At 40.7% G+C, this 23134-nt stretch overlaps 1 protein-coding gene across 4 annotated transcripts in view; it reads right to left on the minus strand.

The window, feature by feature from the left end:
* KDM4C (lysine demethylase 4C) overlaps nt 1-23134 on the minus strand; it is a 490901-nt gene that overhangs the window by 137331 nt on the left and 330436 nt on the right. For all 4 annotated transcript variants that reach the window (XM_068235361.1, XM_068235390.1, XM_068235372.1 and 1 more), the window contains exons 13-15: nt 3814-3989; nt 2402-2615; nt 250-326 (exon numbers count right to left, since the gene is read on the minus strand). In XM_068235361.1, the coding sequence (XP_068091462.1) occupies nt 250-326; nt 2402-2615; nt 3814-3989 (467 nt within the window). The remainder of the gene's footprint in view (nt 1-249; nt 327-2401; nt 2616-3813; nt 3990-23134) is intronic.

The raw sequence follows: 23134 nt of genomic DNA on the forward strand, positions 1-23134 counted from the left end.
ACCATCGGATATGCTGCAATACCAGATGACATACATATGTGTTTATTTTTTTCATCGAAATGTCCAAATTACATTGCTGCAGCTTATTAGGTGATAAATGGTACAGATTTGCATAGCGATTTGGTAGTTGCTGGGGAGATTCTCTTTTTTAATAATAGCAAGCTTGTAGTCAGTTCCTGGCTGTTGAATATTGCTTCTTTCATGCTACTCTGTCATGCTTGGAGTCTAAAAATAAATGATGCAACTTACTGCTGTCCAAACTCCAATTCTACATCGAGAACACATCCATCCATCATGAATTTCATGGGAAGGAACACCATAACAACCTGTAATGAGAGAACTCAGTTAATTAATGAATTCTGCCCATTTTGGTCTCTGAATCTTCAAGAAACTCAGCGGTCTATGGAGCAAGAACACGACAGGCTTAAAGGGAAAATAACTAAGATAGAGTGTCCTTGACATTTCAGACAAATATCAAGTGTTTAGCCTCTTAAAGGTTTCCCCCATGAGATAGTACACTAGAAGGAAATAATGACAACTATAATGTATATGTTGACTGATATTATACTGCATACAAACCCAGTTATACCAGGTTAGGTTATTCAAAAAAATATGGAAAGGAGAACTCTATCATTTATATTTGGAATGAAGATACAGTAAACAGACATTTCCCAGCTACATGTATGTGTGTATTCCTTATTCCTTGTTTTATAACACCATTATTGATTGTTCAGATTATTAATGCATAAGAAATACTGTACATTACAATTTGCCCTGTAGGAATATTCCTGTAACAAGGAAGCAGAATGTGCATGTATTTAGAGAGGCGCGAGGGCATATATACTTATCTGCTATCCCTAGGCCAAGAACAACTTACTGTACCTACAATACTACCGGCTTGACTAGCACAAAACAAAACTAATATTGCTTGCAATAACCAGTGGTAGATTATAATAGGAATAGCCAGGGCTGTAGCCCAAGGTCCACAAGTCCTGGGAGGCCCTAAAACCTTACTATTTAGAAAAGAGAATTATACCTGGTTAATGTAGGAGTGCTGAGGGTCTAAAGATAAATAATCTCTGGATAGATAAATTATACCTTGGCTTGTCAACCCTGCCTGCTTCTGCCACAGTTATTGAAGTTATTCCCTGCAGATATCAGATGATGCCCTTTGGCTGGACCTCCATATTTCAAGCACTACTGTATTTAGGATTTAACTGAAGGGGTTCAAATGGTCAATGTACAAAAACTGGACACATAAAAAATGATGCAAAATCTACTCTGCATCACTGTAGGTCTAGACAAAGGATTTGCTCTTCATGAAGTTGAGGAGGAAGAAAAATCCTGGACTAGTTCTGAAATGTCTTCCTACATTATTCAGGATCTGCAGCCAATCTCTGCTTAACTCCACTCTAAACCATTAAGTCGATAAATGAGACAGTTAGACACAGGAATACCACATAGTAGATTCAGAAATGCATACTCCAAGACAGGTGAGAAAGCAGATGTGCCAAAGCTTGCTTGATCACCCCTCGAGGAGCAATCAATGAAGAAATAAAGCCAGCACCATCCAAAGCTTTTAGGAATTTATTCACAGACGTTCATAATAAACCAGCAACGTTTCGGAGCGAAACACATGCTCCTTTGTCAGGCAGTCATAGCTTGACAAAGGAGGCTGTGTTTCGCTCTGAAACATTGCTGGTTTATTATGAAAGTCTGTGAATAAATTCCTAAAAGAGCTTTGGATGGTGCCGGCTTTATTTCTTCATTGACACAGGAATACCATAAATCCTGCTTATTGGTAAAATAGATCCTCAGCAAAAATTCCTCCTCCCTCCACCCACTAGACTCAATGAAGGCACTATCATTCTGCTCTGTATCTAAAAGATCAGTGTAGCAAAATATTTTAAAAGTTGAAATTCACATGTATACATACAGTACATATGAGATGCACATTTGCCCCAGAGGAAAATGCATTATTAATAACTTTTTTGACTAAGTAACTGTCACTCATAATAACTAACAAAAATCTGAAAGTTTGGTTTTGGGCTTATTCATGGGGTATTCTCAAGGCATCCTTTACTTCCTAGCGAGTCCGGTAAAAAGGGCACCATGGGGCCAGGACCACACCAAGGTGAGCCATTTTTTGGCTGCAACCTCCGCCCAAATTTCTCGGTGCATGCATGCCTTCCTAGACAGCAGTAGCACAGTTCAAATGTCAAAATAGCCTCCAAGTGAAGACTAGATCCTATGCAGGGAGTGTTTTTGAATACATTAAAGAAATACCGATCCCCATGAGGAGATAGACTAGTCCAAAACAGTTTACTGTACAATGTGTTTGTATTTTTATATAATTTTTGCATGGACAGAAATAGATGCTTACACAGAGTTATCTACTTACTCGCATGAACCCGGACGCAACATTTCACACAGGTGATAAGCTGACTTCTACCATCATCATCAACAACACTATTTGGTGGAGAGTATTCAGTGTTGTCTTCACTGTATATGAAGCACATTTCTGGGATCAAAGGCTTTGTCTTCAAATCCAATGCAGGAATTTCACTTGACACTGTTTCCCAGTAAGACTGAACATCATCATTATAGGTCTCTGACTAAAATAAATAAAAACAAAGAAAAGGCTCCTGAAAAAGTTCAGTATATATATGATACATTGAGATCACAATTACAAAATTCATAATACTTTAAATAAGGTCTATAGTAATCAGTTACGTTTGCAGACATTGCCAAAATGTATTCCATAAATGTAAAGGATACAATTACACAAACACAGTGAATCCAGCGCAGGAGACTTTGGCGCACAGGGAGTAACTTCGGCGCTGTCAGAAGATGGAGCGAAGTTACTTTTAAAAGACAATAATTTGGCTTCCAGCAAGTGCTGGAAGCCGAATTATTTCATTCCCCACCATCCACGGCCGCCTGGAGGGGGAATAGTATTTAACACGGCCGGGACTTCTGCAGCAGCAGGATCAGCCATATTACGGCTGTATCCTGCGCCCAAGTCTCCCCCGCCGATTCCTCTCATACGCACAATTACAATGTATGAAACGAACACATGTAACAGTTGCTAAAACAAATACAGTAAACTGAAAGGATGCAATTGCAATGTGCACAAAGTAACACACATTAGCATGATTTAATTTACAAGTCAAAAGGACACATTCACAATGTAAAAGACACTTATACAGTGGCATAGTAACTCTGCGCATGAAACAAAACTGCACTGGCTTCCTGTGTCTTATTCCCCCTGCCTTCTGAGTTTTGGATCTGGGTATTTAAACCTTAGTGGATTAATTTAAAATAAAAATAATTTTGCCATGTAGTTTAGCTTCCAAGAGCACCAGTCATTAACTCTGGGGGTTCAACTTTTATGACTTAGTATATGTCATCAACAATCTCTACACAATATACTTTTATACACAATTCTTACCAAGTTCATTACCCTCAGTTTGTTTGAGATTTATTTGCATGCATGCACTATTTCCAGTGCTTGGAATGCTAACCAACAAAACACATGGTCACTGAATAAAAATATATTTAACGGAGCCTACATTCAATTTGCTCTTCTTTGGAGGCAAGTCTACCACTTTTTTTTTTCCTTTTAGGCGGTGATTTTTTTCCCCGACACCTTCTTCTACTATTCTATAGACCTATCCTAGTCCATCCTTATACCTCAAAGGGTCCAGCAATCTGAAGTCTTTACAATACTCTAGGTACAGTTTGTTTAATTGCCAATTAGCATGCCAGCATGGCATTTACTCTTATTGAAGTACTTAAGTACATTTTACTTACCTTGTAGTAAGGCAAAAAGAGAGTGCATATCGCACAGTATGGCTTGATTTTGGAGACAGATTCATTATACTCTCTTTCAGCAGAAAAGTTTTTCACCTTGGTTTGCCATAACTGAAGAAGAGGTTTAGCCCAAGGTTCTATGTCTTCAGTTGTTTCACCAGCACATTCTGAATACTCTACAAAAAAGGCAAAATCTTTATTAATGGTGTTTTGATTTAAATGCTACCAACAAATTCACTAATGTGGTATAAGGCAGATACAACAAAACATTTGTTTTGCTAAAGTTATACAAATAAAAAATAGTGAATCCCACACAATGCAAATTAGTGGAATGCAAAGCATGTATTTAACTCAACAAAATTTCTGTTAGTTAGGCAAAACTTTTACAAGTTTGAAACTTGGAGATGTATTCACAAAACGTTCGGTGCATACACATTATTTGTTTCCCCCATCAGAATTGAGCTGAATCCTGTGGGTGACACTACGGAGGAAAGAATGCTGTACAGAACCGTTGCTATTACTAGGGAAGTAAGGATAACGATGCTCCACATTAATGCTGCAGCTTTTAGCAGACAGGGTAATGATGGGGAAAATTAAAGGGACTCCGAGCAGCGCAGAAACTATGGAAAGATGCATATCATTTTAAAGCTCTCTTTCTCCTCTTTCCAATGATATATAAACCACCACCCTACGTCTTTTAGTTTTCGCTATTTTCGCGATTGAAATTGCCGCGACCGCGATTTCGATCGCGAAAATAGAGAAAACTAAAAGGTGTAGGGCAACGATTTAGGTGTCGTCAGAAAGAGGAGAAAGAGAGCTTTAAAATGATATCCATCAAGCCATAGTTATATTGTATTACACAGGGCGACTTTTTGTCAAAGTTAGCAGCTGCATTCAGCAGAATGGAGCTGCTGACACTGGGGAAAGTGTCGTCCTGTGTAATACAATATAACTATGGCTTGATGGATATCATTTTAAAGCTCTCTTTCTCCTCTTTCTGACGACACCTACACACCAGTCGCCCAATTTCATACAAATGGAGCAACACTCCTTAATAAGCTATAGAAATTATGGATTTAGTTCTCTCCATGCAAATGAGTTTCAAGCACATGCTATTTTAATTACCTAGGCAAGCAGTCATCTTGAGAAACTGTACAAACTGAAATCCAGGCTTGGGTCTCAGTCATTATGCACACACTCTATTGGTTGTTTACTATTCAAAAGTTCCTTTAAGAATTCAATATTGCAGAAATAAATTAAACTTTGAGACTGCCCGTTCCAGCACAAAATCTTTCATGTTTTACTCATGCTCTATGCATGATCGCCCACTGTAACTCTCTTAAATCACCAATTTCCATTCAAATCACTTCTGAGTTTATGACCCAGAAAATAAGAATAGATGGGGATCAGAGAGAAAGTGATAGTCATTAAAGATAATATTATAAAAGGAAATGATAAACTAATCACTTCTAAAATGGATTTCAGAAATAGGAATATAAATGTCTGACTTCCTTGCGTTTATTTTGTAGTTTAGTACAGTTAAAGTATGTTCAGGGGATACTAGATGAAGCAGGACATTTATAAATAACTGTCCATTTAGTATAGTAATTGCATAAAATACGGTTAAAATATCAGAATTAATTGTATGTACAAAGAATATGGGAAACATTGAAAATGTTAATTTTACTAAATTATTCTCTCTCTTTGATCTCTTTTTTTTTAATGCAGTGGGAAAAAAAAAAAAAAAAAAGAACAGACTCAATATAGGATTTGTATACAGAGCTTCGCCAGGTAACTTAAAGTGAGCCCGATGCGGGACGGCAGGGGGCAGATGAGACACACAGAAGCATTTTCCCTGCTGAAGGACATGCCTTTATGTCCTCCCCACACGCTCTCTGCCCCCCCCAAAAAAAAATTAGGGACAATTATTGTCGCTATTCTGTAGGGTAATGGGAGGAGAGGGACTCTCTGCTCAAAACGCCCACTGGAGGCATTCTTGCAGGCTTTCCCCATTGGACAGCTGTCTCTCCTTAGCTGCGCCTCCTGACGCTCCTCTGCCTCCCTGTAAGCGGAGAGAAAATCTCTCTCGCTTTCCAGCATCGCGACCCCAGAGGTCACAAAAGTGAAAGTGCGCCCTTGCAGGCCAACGGAGCGGTGGAGATGGCGGTTACCTGATCCACCCTGCCCCCTCAGAGCAGGCAGCATTTTCTCTTCAGCTCTCTGATGATTTTACAGTCCTTTTGCTGTGGAGCCAAGTCTCAAACAATGGCAACATAATGCTCTCTCCAATATCGAAAAAGCCAATCCACAAAAACCAACAGTGGGCAAAAATGTCTAAGCGCCACAGAAAATGCTTGATAACTGTAAGGCTACTTTCACAGTATATACGTTGCGTTGCGCATCCAGAAAAGTAGGATCGCAACACAACAATGATGGAAAGTTATACAGTGTTGCATATGGTGGTTATGCTTGCACCGCACCCAGCACCTCCCACATATCCCAGTAACACACTGTATGCAGCTCGTTATCCTGATGGAATGCACCGCACCAGAAACATACTAATGTGAAAACCCCTATTGAAAAATAATTGCAATAATTTTTTGTAAAAATAAGTACTGGGAATTAATAGTAGTTCGATAAATAAATTAAAAAGTGGAGATGAGAAAGTCAATTTTTTCCTTGCGACAGTTTTCACGTAAACATTGTACAGTCAGAATCACTTTTTTTTTCTAACAGAATTGTTGCAGCTTTAAAATGTTCCTGAACAGAGATGAGATAAACAAATAGTACTAGTCCTGCTAAGAAATTGCTTGAAATCCATTTGTATTGTTCTGCACTGCAAGTGTTAAACTAGTTCTGTAATCTATTCAAATGAGCTCGTCAAACTGCTTGCTGAATACAGACCGATGCCCTGCAAAGCAAATAGAAGGCCAGAACTTTTCTGGCTGAAAAAAAGACTGCTGATACCATTTAAAAGATAAAAAGTTTGAAGTGTCTTAACTTCTGTTTTGCAGCTGATGACAGCTGATTTTACATCAGCCTGTCATGGCTATTTAGCCATCTTTAAAATCTGAAAATGAAAAACATGAGACTCCATTCTATATTACTAATGATCTAGTAACCATCAGTAATACACATACAATTAATTAACTAGAATTACCTTTTCTTTACAAATCAAGCATGTTACAGTAAATGTTTAAACACACTAATGCATGTATAGTATATGAGCAATATGGCGTAAACAAAGCAATCCACAAGCTTATACACTAAACAGGAAGAATGTACAATAATGAGGTGTACAATCAGAAACTCATGGCAACCAGACTTCATAATTCAGCCATTAGTAAAGATTATTGCTTGTTTGTTAAGTTTAAGTTATTGTACACACTTCAATTTGTCATTTTAAATATGATTATGGCTGCTTAATAAAAATGTATATACTTTTATTAGGGCCAGTTTATGCTCTCCTGAGATCCAAAGCTGTGTATATATTTTTTGTTGCATGAGGTTACAGTGGTTTTAGTTCTGAATTCTATTACTCAGCTGCTTAGCTCAGCTGACTACTGACCAATTCCAATTCATTTTTCCAAGTCACCACTTTTCCAAGCCTGACCACTTCAGCAGCACATTGTGTGCTTTGTGGTTAACACAGACTGATTTCTAGCTGGGTAAGCATGTTAGCTAACATTCAGAAGGAAAGTGAAGCCAGTTGTGGTATCATCTGTTGCCAACAGTTTCACTCTTTAACCTAACAGATGGAAAGGGAGCAGATAAAAGGAAAAAGAAACAAAGCATATTTAACGTTTTACCATGCCAACTACTTTGGTGCATGGTGTTACAATTTGTGTTTTTGCAAATAATATTATTTGCAAAAATCTTTTTTAAAAAAGCCCCCATAGTGCTAAACATGATACAAAAGTAGCTGGCCGGCAAAGGGACTTAAACATTATTTTAATTGCGACTTAAGATATTTTGAAAGTGATATTAAAGTTTACCTTACATTAGCTAGCCCAGGCATGGACAAACTTGGCCCTCCAAATGTTAGCGAACTACAAGTCCCACAATGCATTACAGGAGTCTGACAGCCACAGTCATGACTCAAAGGCAAATGCATAGTGGTACTTGTAGTTCCGTAACAGCTGGAGGGCCTAATTTGCCCATGCCTGAGCTAGCCACTGGTGTAAAAACCTTGCACAAAATAAGAGACTAGCTATTTAGGATGTACAGCCACTGACTGGCCACAGGAATTTTATACTGCTACTTATCACTTCTCTAAACACTGAGGTTAGAGGATTGTGCTCCTGTTTAAGGAACAAAATATGTATATGTTACGGCCAGAACACGAAGTTTGGCCACTTCTCGTTCTAGCCGGCCACTTCGGGTTCTGGCCGGCCAATGTGCGAAGTGACCGCTGCGCTGCAGCCAATGTGAGAAATGGAATGATTTCTGTAACAATGTATCTTCTGGCCGTCTTGCTGCGGCCAAATTTATCACAAGTTAATTTAATGAAATGAAGCCGGCGGCAATGTAGCAGATGAAGCCGCCGGCTTTTGCTCTGCCTCTCTCTCTCTCCTATGGGCAGCCGGCGGGGACACGTGTGTCCCCGAGAGTCGTTCGTCGCGGCAGGGGAAGCAGAGCGGGGAGGCTGCAGACATTGCTTCTGCCAGCACCCGCTGTGCAAGGACGGCAGGATTCCCTGACGCAACTAACGACTCTGGGGGGGACACGCGTGTCCCTGCCGGCTGCCCATAGGAAAGAGAGGCGGGGTAAGGAGAGAGAGGCAGTGCAAAAGCCGGCGGCTTTTTCTGTTACATTGCTGCCGGCTTCATTTCGTTAAATTAACTAAGTTGTGATAAATGTGGCCGCAGCGAGACGGCCAAAAGATACATTAATGTTACAGGAATCATTCCATTTCTCACATTCGCGGCAGCGCAGCGGCCACTTCACACATTGGCCAGCCAGAACCCGAAGTGGCCAGCCAGAACGAGAAGTGGCCAAACTTCGGGTTCTGGCCGTAACATATACATTAGATAATGAGGCTGGATCACTTTGTAGAGAGAAAAAATGCACAGGATTCTTCCTGAAGTGTTGTCTACACTGCTGACATCACAAGCAAGACAACATCACTGCTCCATTCAAAAAACAAACAGGTTACAACTATAGAAAATAAGTCATAAGGAAGATATAATGTGGTAAATATGCCTATTACTTCAAAATGCATGCATTCACACATGTTTGATGTATACATTAAGGGTTGGCTTACTTAAAGTGTACTAGAGCTGAATAAAAGAAATATTTATACATACCTGGGGCTTCCTCAAGCCCCATACGCTTGGATCACTCCCACCCTCCACTGTCTGCAGCTCCTGTATTGGGTCCCGTCACTTCAGCCATTCGGGGCCCGTCTACGCAGGAGAAGTGCGCCCTCTACATAAGCTCTCCAGCGGTCGCTGGAGAGATACGCAAAGACCACACTTCTCTTACGTCAGACTGGCCCCAACTGACAGAAGTGACGGGACCCGATACAGAAGCTGCAGTGGAGGATGGTGGCATGGGAATGATGGGAGCGGATGGGGCTGCAGGAAGCCCCATGTATGTATAAATCTTTTTCTTTTATTCAGCTCTAGTTCTCTAAATGGTTTGCTTTTTATGACCCATAGTTTATCATAGGGCTGAACAAACTATGGCTCATGGGCCATATCCCCCCCCCCCCCCTGCAGAGTTGTGAGCAGTTGCAGAATGACATGTTTAACTCTCAGTCACTGCTTCCAGTGCTATGGCCACAGCGGCATCATGTGACCTGCCATCAGTACGTGCCAGCGTCTCACCGACACCAATTACTTCAAGCATTACCAGTGGTTAATAAAAGAGCCCCTGATGAGTCAGCGATGCTGACGAAACCAGTAGGGCGGAGCTTAGAGAGACGCGCTGAACCAGGAAGGAGACTACAAGCAGCCGTGGCCGGACCGATTCTGGAAGCAAACAGTGACTATTGATGGGCTTTTTATCTAGAATCTTTGATGTACGCATATGCAGTTTAGGATAGTGTGTTTTAATAAAACGGGTTTACACATGATCAGCTCTATTGTTCTGAGGTAACATTGAGTTGGCAGAGGGAGAGGCGTTGAGAGATATACCTACTATAAAGAAGCTCTCTGGTGAGCAGGGAATCAAGGGGGGGGGGGTGAACCTGATACCCTGGTGGAGGCGTTTGCTTACACTCTCTGTGATTATTAATGTGCGATAGAGGGTGCACATAGGTGGTAGCAAAGTCTTATACAGCCTGCACTATGATGCGTTTCTTGTGATTGTTTTCTATTTAAAAGTGTATATATGTTTGAAGACACAAGCATCTTAGGATAATTGCTGCCATTGAAAATCGAGCGCTGGTACTGTGGATTGAATTACCAGTGGTTGCCCAGTTTCCATCATCTTCCTCATCTCCAGGATTACTGTCAGTTGCCCAACATGCATTATCACCAGCAGCTGCAGCTCCATTTTCTCCAGCATCACCTGCAGTGATTCCACTTCCATCTTTGGCTTCCACTACCCATAATGTCAGCCCACTTTTAAACTTTGTAAAAAAGTATTCCGGTCTTCCTCACATCTGCATGGTGGCGTAGTGGTTAGCTCTCTCGCCTTGCAGCACTGTGTCCCTGGTTCAAATCCCAGCCAAGGCACTGTCTGCAAATAATTTGTATGTTCTCTCCGTGTCTGTGTGGATTTCCTCCGGGCACTCCGGTTACCTCCCACATTCCAAAAACATACGGATAAGTTAATTGGCTCCCCCTAATACTGGCCCTAGACTACAGTAATTACACTACATAATATAGACATATGGCAATTGTAGGGATTAGATTGCGAGCTCCTTTGAGGGACAGTTAGTGACAAGACAATATATATACACTGTACAGCGCTGCGTAATATGTCAGCGCTATATAAATACTAAGTAATAATAATAATAATCTATTAACCTCCTCAGACTCCTACCTCTTGCCCAGGTCTGTCCAAACATTCCTCTTTCAGCAGTCTTCCTACTACCTGAACATACTCGGCTGGGTTCAAGCTGGCTTTACACTTGATGTTTATACTGCAAGTGTACATTAAATGATGCAGTGTTTCATTTAAAAGTGGTCATACACTACATTGCCCAAAAGGCATATAACACACTCAATACAGACACTACTATTAGTATAAAAGTTTCTGCAAAAGTAGGTGGCAACATTGGTAACCAGTTAAAAACTCTTCCAGCACTAGCAAGTTTGTGGGGAAACAAAAATACATTATGCTTACAAATATATTAATAGGGAAAATGAAGTCCTTTTGCTACAATGTTTCATAGTGTGTGTTTGCTTCTTCCTTATAGGTCCACATTATAAAACTGGATTTTGTGCCCGGTTTACAACAACAAAAAATTTAGCGCAAATTCTAAAAGAGCAAGAAGCACATGGGAAGAAAGAAATACAAATTCTGTGCAGATCACAAATAGTACTTACATTTTTAAATAGTGCTTTACAAAGCGTGTCAAACAATATATGGCACCCTACTGCATTCTGGATTCAAAAGGTTTGGCTTATGCTGCATACACACTTGAGATAAAAGTCTTTGGAAAAGGCAAGATAACAGACCAATTTTACCCCATTCCATGTAGTATGAGAGCCATACTCTACACAGTCTATTATATGGAGCTGCACTCCCCATCAGATAAAATCTTTGCAAGATGCTGGACACAAAGGAGTTATCCGGGCATTCTAAAGAAAATAAAGGCTACTTACCGGGGGCTTCCTCCAGCCCCAAGCTCCCAGGACCTCCCTCGCCGCACCTCTGCGCGCAGCCGTTCGCCGTAGCTCCGTCCCGGTCCCCGGCGATGACGTCAGAGCGACCTCCAGGTCGCTCTGTACTGCGCCTGCACGAGCGGCGCTGTCAATCACCACCACGTGGGCCGGAGCGGACTGCGCAGGCGCAATAGTTCTGCGCCTGCGCAGTCCGCTCCGGCCCACGTGGCAGTGATTGACAGCGCCGCTCGCGCAGGCGCAGTACAGAGCAACCTGGAGGTCGCTCTGACGTCATCGCCGGGGACCGGGACGGAGCTACAGCGAACGGCTGCGCACAGAGGTGCGGCGAGGGAGGTCCTGGGAGCTTGGGGCTGGAGGAAGCCCCTGGTAAGTAGCCTTTATTTTCTTTAGAATGCCCGGATAACTCCTTTAAGGCTCATACACACATCAGACCATAGTCTATGAAAATGAAAGATCACAAACCAATTTTACCCCCTTCCATGTAGTATGCGAGCCATACCTTCACAGTCTATTCTATGGAGCTGAACTCCCCATCAGACAGAAATCCTTGCAAGATGCTGCACACACAGATGCTGTAGATATTCAAAAGATCAGTATCTGCAAAAGATCTGTTCCTGCAAAAGATCCGTTCCTGCAAAATGCATTCATAGTCTATGATATCTGCAGATCATCATACACACCTTGTTTACCAGACATTCATCTGCAGATCAGATCCACCAGGATGGATTTACAGATCTGCAGATGATTGTCTGATCTGCAGATGAATGTCTGTTAAACAAGGTGTGTATGATGATCTGCAGATATCAGACAATGAATGCAATTTGCAGGAACAGATCTTTTGCAGTTACTGATCTTTTGTGTCTGTACAGCATCTGTGTGTGCAGCATCTTGCAAAGATTTTTTTCTGGTGCGGAGTTCAGCTCCATAGAATAGAATGTGTAGGTATGGCTCTCATACTACATGGAAGGGGGTAAAATTGGTCTGTGATCTTTCATTTTCAAAAGACTATGGTCTGATGTGTGTATGTGGCCTAACACACCAGGGTTCATTTGCAGAAATATTGATTCCTCAATGCATGTGTCAAGGCGGAATTTGACAATTGTTTCGAAGCCACAGAGGGTCCCCTTTATCAGACGTATGTCTGCACTTTCTGATGAAAGGGACCCTCCACGGCCCCGAAACAATTGTCAAATTCCATGCGGACACGTGCACTGAGGAATAAATATTTCTGCAACATAACCCTGGTGTGCTAGCCAAACCTTGGACTCTGTTTAATGCCCTGGATGTTGCTTTGCATCCTGGCTATGCACTGGCAACTACAGATGGCAAGGTGTGCCTCTTCCAAACCCTCTACTACTACATTCTAAGATCAGTTTTTTGAAGGGAAAGAAGTGGAATGTTATGCAATGGCCAAATCAATCACCTGGCCTGAATCCAATTGAGCATGCATTTCACTTGCTGAAGACAAAACTGAAGGGAAAAGGTCCCAAGAACATGCAGGAACTGAAGACAGTTGCAAGTAGACGCCTGGCAGAGCATCACCAGGGATGAAACCCAGTGCTTGGTGATCTCTATGCATTCCAGAATTCAGGCTGTAATTGACTGCAAAGGTGTTGCAACCAAGTATTAAAAAGTGAAAGTTTGATTTATGATTATTATTCTGTCCCATTACTTTTGCTCCCTTAACAAGTGGGAGGCACATATGCAAACCGTTGTAATTCCTACACCGTTCACCGGATTTGGATGTAAATACCCTCAAATTAAAGCAGACAGTCTGCAGTTAAAGGACTGGTCCAAGGAGAAAAAAAACAAGATCTACTTATCTGGGGCTTCCTTCAGCCCCTGACAGCCTATCGGTCCCTTGTCGCAGCTCAGGTGTCCCGGGCTCTTCTCCGTTGCAGGCAGGCATCTTCTGCACCTGCACGATCGCATGGCTGCGCACACGCACGCTCACATGACCTGGAGCATTCTGCGCAGGTGCAGAAGTACTGTGCGAGCAGTATAGCTGAAGATGCCAACCTAGCGAGGTTGGCATCTGCAACAGAGGAGACCCTGGGACATCAAAGCTGCGGCGAGGGACAGAGAGGCTGTCAGGGGCTGGAGGAAGCACCAGGTAAGTAGATCTTGTTGCTTCTCCTTGGATCTGTCCTTTAAAGCACATTGCGTTCATTTCATGTCAAATCTATTGTAGTTAAGCACAGAGCCTAAATGTTAGAATTGTGTCGGGTGTGCGTGCGCGTATGTGTGTGTGTCTCGGAAACGGATATCCATGGGCTAAAGTGCATATAATGATTCTGTTAGTAAAAGATCAAGCTTGAATAAATAACAGGAATTTTTAAAGTTCAGAAGAGGAAACAAATTCTGTTTTGGATTTTATAACTGGCCATCTTCAATTACTTTGGCTCTTAAGTCGGTTGATACTAAGGAAAAAAATACAATTTGTTTGGTTTGTATTTGCTTATAGCTTCCAACACACAAACCCACATAATAATCTTAAGAAGTATTTTTCTTCAGATTGCAGCAGCTTGTTATATTGGTTTTGTTCTAAAAAATAAATCGAAGTAACCATTTAAAAACAGCCAATCTACTATTTGTTTTCAGTTCTAACTTTCAAAGCATATCAACTATGTTAACTAAAAATACAAATTCACATACACTGTATTAATAAAAAGAACTTTGTAAACAGAAATATTCCCTTTACTTCCGGTCTTTAAAAAAAAGTCGCTAGAACACTCCAACAGTAACAAAGACAGAAAAGTAACATACAGTGTAGAAAAGTAAGGCTTAATTCAAACAGCAAGAGCTTTTTTAGCGCTAGTGATTTGAAAAGATTTTTTATAAGGGCTGATTCACACTACAAGAGCTTTTTAAGCGCTAAAAATTTTAAAAGCTCTTAGGCATAGTTCACACTGGGCGATTTTTCAGCGTTTTGCTTATCACTGGCGATCAGCAAAATGCTGCTGCTAATGCAAGTCAATGGTAGTGTTCACACACTGTAGCGATCGCCAGTGATTCACGATTTGCTTATTGTGCATGCAGCATTTTTGGAGTGATTTTTGAGTGATTGCATTTCAATGTTATAGAATCACAAAACACAAATTCAAAACTGCAACAGCCCAGGGGGGTACCAAATATCAAAAAACCTATATTGTATCAAATTGTATGCAAAAACCGCAACCACCCTAAAAATAATTAAAACAAAATTGACCTACAGAGCGCCCCTCACATAGCCCAGCAAACCATTCACACCTCATACACACTGGTACTGGTACCGGTACCAGTACCAGTACCAGTACCAGTACCAAAGACCGATGTGTACACAAAGACAGAGTCCAGTTTTTTGAGGTACCCTCAAAGTCACTCTCTCCTCCGTCTGCCCTGAGGAGAGATTCCTCATTTTGTTTCTCTGCATACATTGATTTTAATAGAATTTTCCTTGCAAACAAGAATCACAAAATGCAGTCACTCCTAAATCGCTTTCCTGTACAGAGAAAAACCAGCTTTTTGCTAATCACCGGCAATCAGCAAAACACTACCAAAGCGCCCAGTGCGAACTAGCCCTTACTAATGCAATGCTATGGGGAATTTTTTCAAAATCACATCGCTCCAATGTGAACACTCACACAGGATAACATTAGCAAAAGCTTTTAAAGTCACAAAGTGCTTAGAAAAGCTCTTGTAGTGTGAACAAGTCCTAATGCAATGCTTTGGGTGATTTTTACAAAATCATTCAGGTGAGAACAAACTCATAGCATTACATTAGCAAGAGCTTTTAAAATCACACATGTTTAGTAAAAGTTCTTGCAGTGTGAGCTAGCCGCCCTAAAGTCTGGTAAACACATTGAAATGTTATTGACCAATGACTAACCAATTTGGCCTCCGTAATTTAGCAAGAGGGTCAATTGATTTTTAATACTATAAAAATATTGTACGGATAAAGTCTCATACTACATGGAAGAGGTAAAATTGGCCAATTTTACCACTTTCAAGTAGCAGAAGTGCTTATCTACATAATATGTTCATAGTATTCAGATTTTATTAGCCATCATACACTGTGGTACACAGTTTGCATACACAATTTGCATACACAGTGGTAAAATTGGCCAGTTATTGGCAAATTGAATGTGTGTATGCAAACATAGGAACCATGCATGCCCAGTTAACTCCCGCAGCAGGTAAAAAGTGCGCATACAGCAAATGGTTAAAAATGGGGCAGCATAGAGCACAATGTTATTAGCGGCTTCTGTGGCACCCAAAGTATAATAAGGGTGCTCAATATTTCATAACGGCAATTGGAAGTTTCAATACAAAAATCATAGGGAAAGTCATATAACGGCAATAGGAAGCTACATATGCAAATCACATAGGGCCCAGATGACCAATGATGATCGTGATGGTTTTGCAGCAGGGAGAAGGTTTATGGGGTTAGACACCACAGGGTGCGGGTTAATGGTTGGGCACCACCAAGGGAGGGTTAAGGGTTAGGCATCGTTAGAGGGAGGGTTCTGTGTGAGAGAAGGGTTAAGTTAGCTCATAGTAAAATATCGGTATAGATTTTTAAAAAACATTTGGCCCGCAGGTGTACTTTATAGGGAGAGGTCACTTGTGCTTTTAGGATTTTAATATCATTTAATTATCTTTTAATTTCAATCTGCAGCCAACTTGGAATCTTCAAATTGAGCGTAAGTACAAAATGCTCTTCTATGCAGCCTTGGCAACAGACAGCACTCTGGAGCCAGCTCTCCCAGGTTGCTGTAGGGATCATTAGCTTTACAGACCAGGAGTTGCTTTTAATTTCGCCATTCATTCACTGGTTGGCAGCAAATTTTTGATAATGCAGTGTCTATTAAAAATGCTGTGGAGTATTTTTTTTTTTTGTACGCACATAAAAAACCCCTCAAATCTAGCAGAAATAATAGGTAATTAATTATGTCAAAATATACATAGCCAAACTAAAAGCATTTAATTTTTCTGCAACAAAAACGTATAATTTCACTTTAAGGCAAGCTAGAAGCGAACAGGTTAAGGCACTAGCTATTTATAGTGTAGGAATAGTAAGAAAAATAAAATGGGTCACTAATGGCAGAACCCATAGGCTATACAGTGTATTCTCAATTTTAATAAATGGCTGAAGAGTGTAGTATTCCTTTAAGCCTCCCCTTCTCTGATCTTGTCATTACACCGTAATTACCATGAGCTTCAAATATAAACCTTGCAAGTATCAATTTAAAGGAATTAGCAAGCATGACAAAGTACCACTGCTTTCACTGATACATAGAAAATGTGAAGCTTCGCCGTGTCTGACAACCAATACTTTGTAGTTAAGAAAAGCAAAGGTAAAAGCATGGAGCATCCTATTAATGACTATGACAGAACAATAAAAGCTGGTAGAGCAATGAGCAAGATGAAAGCTTCCTATGAGGCACATTAAAAGATTCACTTCAAATTTCCAACAAAAGCAAAAAGATAAAGGTCAAAACAGGCAACTCTGCTGCTCCATCCCACAAAGAAAGCAAATAAAGGAAATTACGCCTCTTTATTGAAGCAACCTGAATGAAAAGGCAAAACATGAAAACATAAAGCTGAACTCTAGATTCCCAGTTTTAAAATGATGCTGTAGACCAACCTCTGTTTAGACATTATCTATAGTCTAAAAAAAATGCCTGTTCTCTGCTGCCTCAAAACACTGTGAAGAAAGCCTGCTATTATGCAGAATGTCCCAATAAAAGGGCCTTTCCAGAAGGCCAAGCAAAGAAATTATATGATGGCAGGTTCATAAGCATATACAACAGGTAATCTGAGATCTGACATGACTGAAGCTTACACACATCCAATTTTGATTGGCCAATCGCTGACCAATTTTACCACCTCTACACAGTAAGAGAGCCTACCTACACAATCTGTTCATAGTATTTCAAAATCTGTTGACTCTCATGCTACATGAGGTGGTCAAACTGGCCAATCATTGGCTAATCTAAACTGAAGATGTAACCAGGCTTAAAGAGACTCTGTAACAAACATTTCATCCGGTTTTCTTCCATCCTACAAGTTCCAAAAGCTATTCTAATGTGTTCTGGCTTACTGCAGCACGTTCTACTATCACCATCTCTGTAATAAATCAACTTATCTCTCTCTTGTCAGACTTGTCAGCCTGTGTCTGGAAGGCTGCCAAGTTCTTCAGTGTTGTGGTTCTGTGATGCATCTCCCCCTCCAGGCCCCTCTCTGCACACTGCCTGTGTATTATTTAGATTAGTGCATCTTCTCTCTGCTCTATTATCTTTTACAAGCTGGATAAATCCTCCTCTGAGCTGGCTGGCTTTCATATACTGAGGAATTACATACAGGCAGAGCTGTCTGCACTCTGCAGGAAGAAACAGCCTGACACTTCAGTGGAAGATAGCTGCAGAGGGAAAGAAACACATAAATGATCTCTTGAGATTAAAAAGGAAGGCTGTATACAGCCTGCTTGTGTATGGATGTATTTTCTATGTGTACATCAACCTACTTCCTGTTTTGGTGGCCATTTTGTTTGTTTACAAACAAACTTTCTAAAACTGTTTTTAACCACTTTTAATGCGGCGGGGAGCGGCAAAATTGTGACAGAGGGTAATAGGAGATGTCCCCTAACGCACTGGTATGTTAACTTTTGTGCAATTTTATCAATACAGATTCTCTTTAAGGCAAGTTTCACAATGGGGCCTTGCATTGTGTTGCGTTACAATGTGCACAAAAAGAAACAAAAAACAAAATTTGTGGTGGCATTTGATGATGTAACACAGGCAAATAAGCAACTGACCAATAAGCACCTTCATTGACTTGCATTGTTACTGTTCTGTGTTCTAACCACGGAATCAGTTGCATCACATTGCAACTGATGTGAAATAGGACTTCGAAAGTAACAGGCACAAAACAGTGTCCGTTACAATGCACCAAATCAATGTGAAAGCACCCTTAAAGCTCTTGTCCACCAAAAATTTTTATAAATACACTGGTTTCTTCCCCATACTATCACAGTAGCAATGTAGTTTAATTGTATAAAGAATGCTTGGTACTGGTTTCTATACAGACCATGCACCTACCTCTGACTGGTCACAAAGATACTGACGTCTCCCATATAAATATAGATATTCAAGTGCTGAATTCACAGAAGAGCACCCCCCTTTATTTCCTCTGCCATTTGTTCTCCCAAGCATCCCCTCCTGACAACAGAAAGTAAGAGGAACACTACTACCCATGATTCTATTTTTTCAGCAGCTGCCTGCCTATGTGTTCTTGGACTTTTCCAGGTCCCGTTCTTTTAATCTTCTGCTGCCAAAATCTTTTGAAGCTTTGTTGTGAGTCCAACTCTCCAATGTCAATATAAAGCTGGCATGAAGCATGAAGGCATGACGCTGGGACTGACCAGAGAACAACAAGTAGCAGTGGGGCTAATGTGTGAGCCAGCTTGCCAGTGGGAACAACATTAAGGGAGTAAAGGTCCCCTCAGTTTGGAATTAAATCGACCATTTTTACAAGTAAAAATGGAGGCACAGTTAATATGAGTTTATCCAGCGCTTTTGAGGAAAACCGTGGCGGTTTGACCACTACTTTTCTTTTTAGTGCCCCAAAAATAATCGGATTGCAATGGTGATCAGGAGCTCCATAATTCTTCTACTGGGACTACGAACTGTATAACAGTGCTTCTCACCTGCAGTAGACCCGAGTGCTGGTGGCAGCAATGGTGTTGGAATTGAAAGAGATAACAGCAGGTAGACTTGACTGGTGGCAGCAGACAAAAAGAACCATGCGTATGTGAATGAGGCAACAGACCATAGTGTATCCTAAGTGGATACGCTGAAAATGCACCGTTGTGCATCATGTGCAGAGTGAACCCAGCCTAAGTACTGCAGGGAGGGATACACTTCCTGTGACCCATGTTGGGCATCACAGGACTAGAGAAGACATTTGAGGAAAACTAAACATTTTTTTATAGCTGCTATAACTTTTGCCAAACAAGTGTAACAAAGGTATGTGATAAATGCTACACATGTTTACAGCTAATTCCAAAGTAACATCATGGAGCTCTCTAATAGATTTAACTGCTCTAATCTAAAAACGAGTAAGAAACGAGTAAGAAATACAGCAAAAATGTCTAGTCAACGAAAAGCACCAAAACATGAGAGAGCTTTGCTGCAGATGACAAACTGACAGACTTTAAATACTGGATAAAATATAAAGTGCTGAGAAGCCGAAAACGCTAAATATCTGAAAGGTACAAAAAAATGCTGTTTGATGTGAGAAAAAACACAAAAAGTGCAAGTAATAGATCAATAAATATCTGGAATCAATTCACTACTAACTGCAAGGATGACTTTTTTATTGCTTTAGGAAGCAGGAATTCGGCAGCATAAAATCACTATAATTATTTTACAGGCTATCATAATGCATCATTTTTTATTTTACATGTAAGGGAGGGTTTTAGACATAGAATCACAGATTGAAGCACTTTAGATCAAATCTTGTTTATGGAAATGTGTATTTTGAAAAGGGGTTTCTATAGTGCCAAAGTGGAAAGTCACGTCTTGTTTTCCTTTTATTAGGTTTTCAATTGAAAAATAAACACCTATGGTCCTAAACCAGAATTATTATTATTCAGTTATACACTGCACATTTTACTTGTTAATACTTTGATCAGCCAAAATTGGCTTACTCCATATAATAGCTGATTTTGTGATGGAAGGCCAGACATCTTGCATACTGCATTTACAGATTAGGCCAGAAATCTTTGCATATTGCATTCACAGATTAGAGTACAGAGTATCATCAAAGAGAATGAAGCGAGAAATAGTTTTCCCTTGCAAGTGGTGATTACACTTGATCAGGAGAACCACTACTAGGTTTTTACGAAAAGGGCCAAAAGAATTCATACGCACTTGTTTTATTAAAGTGAACCTGAAGTGAAAATAAACTTATGCCATAATGACTTGTATGTGTAGTATAAATGATAAATAGAACATCAGTAATTAAAAAAAAAAGTCATTTTTACAGCAAGATTACATCAGACTGTCACAGCTATATTTTAGAATCCACACATTGCAATGATCTTTTGAATTTTCCTGCTGCAAAGCCTTATTATCTCCCTTCTGCACAACAGGTATCAACCTTTAAGCTTCTATTAGTCAGGAAACTGAATTTAACAAGCTTTCAACTAGGGCTAGTACTATATGTGTAAAAGTTTATCTCCTCATGTCACTTCAGGTGCACTTTAAGGCAAAACTATACTCTACAGCAGGGGTCCCCAACCCCTGGGCCGCAGGCTGCTCTCAGCTGGGCTGTGCAGTCTGTCATGACTCATCACAGTGCAGAGAGAAGTGTCACTGAAGTTTGCCGGAAGCTAGAGAAGAGCCGTCTGCAGCCATTGTTACTGCTGCCACCTAGTGTCTGTTATTTGTAATGCAGCATGCTTTCCGTTTGTACGGACACCAGGTGGCAGCAGTGAGGATGACTGGGATGCTCTGGTCTCTTGCCAGCCACAGAATTCAGTCTGGACAGAGGTGAGCAGCTGATGCTGGAAGCTTAGTGTGGGAAGAAGAAGGGTAAAAGTGAGTGTGGGGAGGAGGGAAGTGTGAAGTGAGTGTAGAGAGGAGGAATGGGTGAACTGAGTGTGGGGAGGAGGGTAAAGGGGCTGTGAGGTGGAGGGAAGGGTAAAAGTGAGGGGAGGCAGATTAGGGTAGGAAATGACTGCTAGTAGATAAGGTAGCCCAGGCAGTACCCCCCTTCACACCACCTGACACACCAAATGTACTTTTCCAAAGTGCTGAGGGCGATGCAGATAGTGGTTAGGTAGGGCTGGTGTTCCTAGGACTTCTTTATATAATGACCCTGCCAGTAGAATAAGCCCGGACACTCCCTCCCCCCGCGCAATAACACCCCATCCCCCGCATCCGCCTGGTCCTTGGAAAAATTGCCTGATGCTGAAGCGGTCCTTGGGTCAAAAAAAGATTGGGGACCACTGCTCTACAGCATTTCTTGAAGATGGCTAATAACACAAAATCTGGCTACTGCCCTTCAACCATAATATAAATGAGATAGAAAACTACTATTTGAGGGAACTCATTGGTACTATGCCTGTGTAGTGATTTGACAGCTTTGCTCATTACATCCCTCAAGGATGTATTCAAAAATTAGAGAAGATTTGAAGGGGGAAAATGCAGGGAAAACAGAGAAAGGAGACTGCATCTAAAAGTAAGCAGTTTTGTAATAAGGTGAGACCACCTAGACAGACAAAGGTCTCATACTAAAATTAGGTCACAGAACAGTTAAGCTTCATAGCACCATGGGTGCACTGAAGTCACCATGGCAAAAAAAACCTGTGAAAATATGCAGGTAGAAAGAAGTCCCTCTTTTCAGTTATGTAGATTCTATCCAGATGAAATAAAAGGATCAGGGGACTGAAATTACATACAGCTTGCTAGATTTTCCTTGGCTGAGACAATCACTTGTGATTGCCTCGGGCAAAAATCTAATCTCATTACAGATGTCCCCTGACATCGTTGTGCGATTCATTTAGGATGTTCTGGACAACGATAAATGAGTGTTACATTTGGCTGAATTGTAGAAGGACTTTGACAGAAGGTCTTTAATTTCCTCTCCCAAATCAGACCTGATCCCTGGATTCTATTATTTTACTATTGCCCATAAAGAACAATGAAGGCAGAATTTAAATTGTTTTTTTGGTCTGCTAAGCAGTTAAAGGAATTGTTGCCTGTTATTGGGTTTCCTAATTACATCCAAATTCCCACTTATAATAAAACAAAGCAATTTCATGACTTTTTAAACCACACAAGGCATAGTTCAGAAAAAGGACAGCATGTCTCCTTTTTGAAAAGGTAGGAAAATTTGGAGGTCATCACCAATTAAAATAATCTTAAAGTGAGGCGAATATGAACGCTGCCATACAGCTATCACAGTTAAAATATCCCATTTGTTTTGCTGTTGTGCTGATCTTTTGGTTCAGAAATGTCGGAATCACAACTGCAACATACAGCTGAGACAGCGTGAGCCAGAATACCTGATGTGTGTATTCATTGTGGGTCAGCACTTAAAAAGGCATTAGCAGCAGTGGATCAGCACAACAGTCAAACATTTTTTTTTTAACCTCCCTGGCGACGCATTTCTGTCTGGATTTATGGGTCTAAAAGTGGTACATTTTCCCAAGAATTTTAGGCCTCCAATTCTTAAGTCATATCTCACCAAAACATATCAGAATAAAGGCTTGGTAGACATTTTGTGTATAAATAAAAGACTGGAACACAAAATTGTTGAAATTATTAAATTTATGAAGCTTAAAAAAATTATGAAACTGTACAAATAAGGCACCAGACTATACCGTATGTACATATTTACCTAATACACCTCCATGTGTGGTATATTTTTAAACAGGGAATGGCACAGAGGGTGACATCACAATCGGGGCAGTAGAAGCACGATTATTTTTGGACTTTATTTTCTTTGCTATTATTCTCAGGCGGCAGGCAGAGAGTAGT

This window comes from Hyperolius riggenbachi, chromosome 1 (assembly GCF_040937935.1).
Source record: "Hyperolius riggenbachi isolate aHypRig1 chromosome 1, aHypRig1.pri, whole genome shotgun sequence".
In the NCBI taxonomy this organism is placed as follows: Eukaryota; Metazoa; Chordata; class Amphibia; order Anura; family Hyperoliidae; genus Hyperolius; species Hyperolius riggenbachi.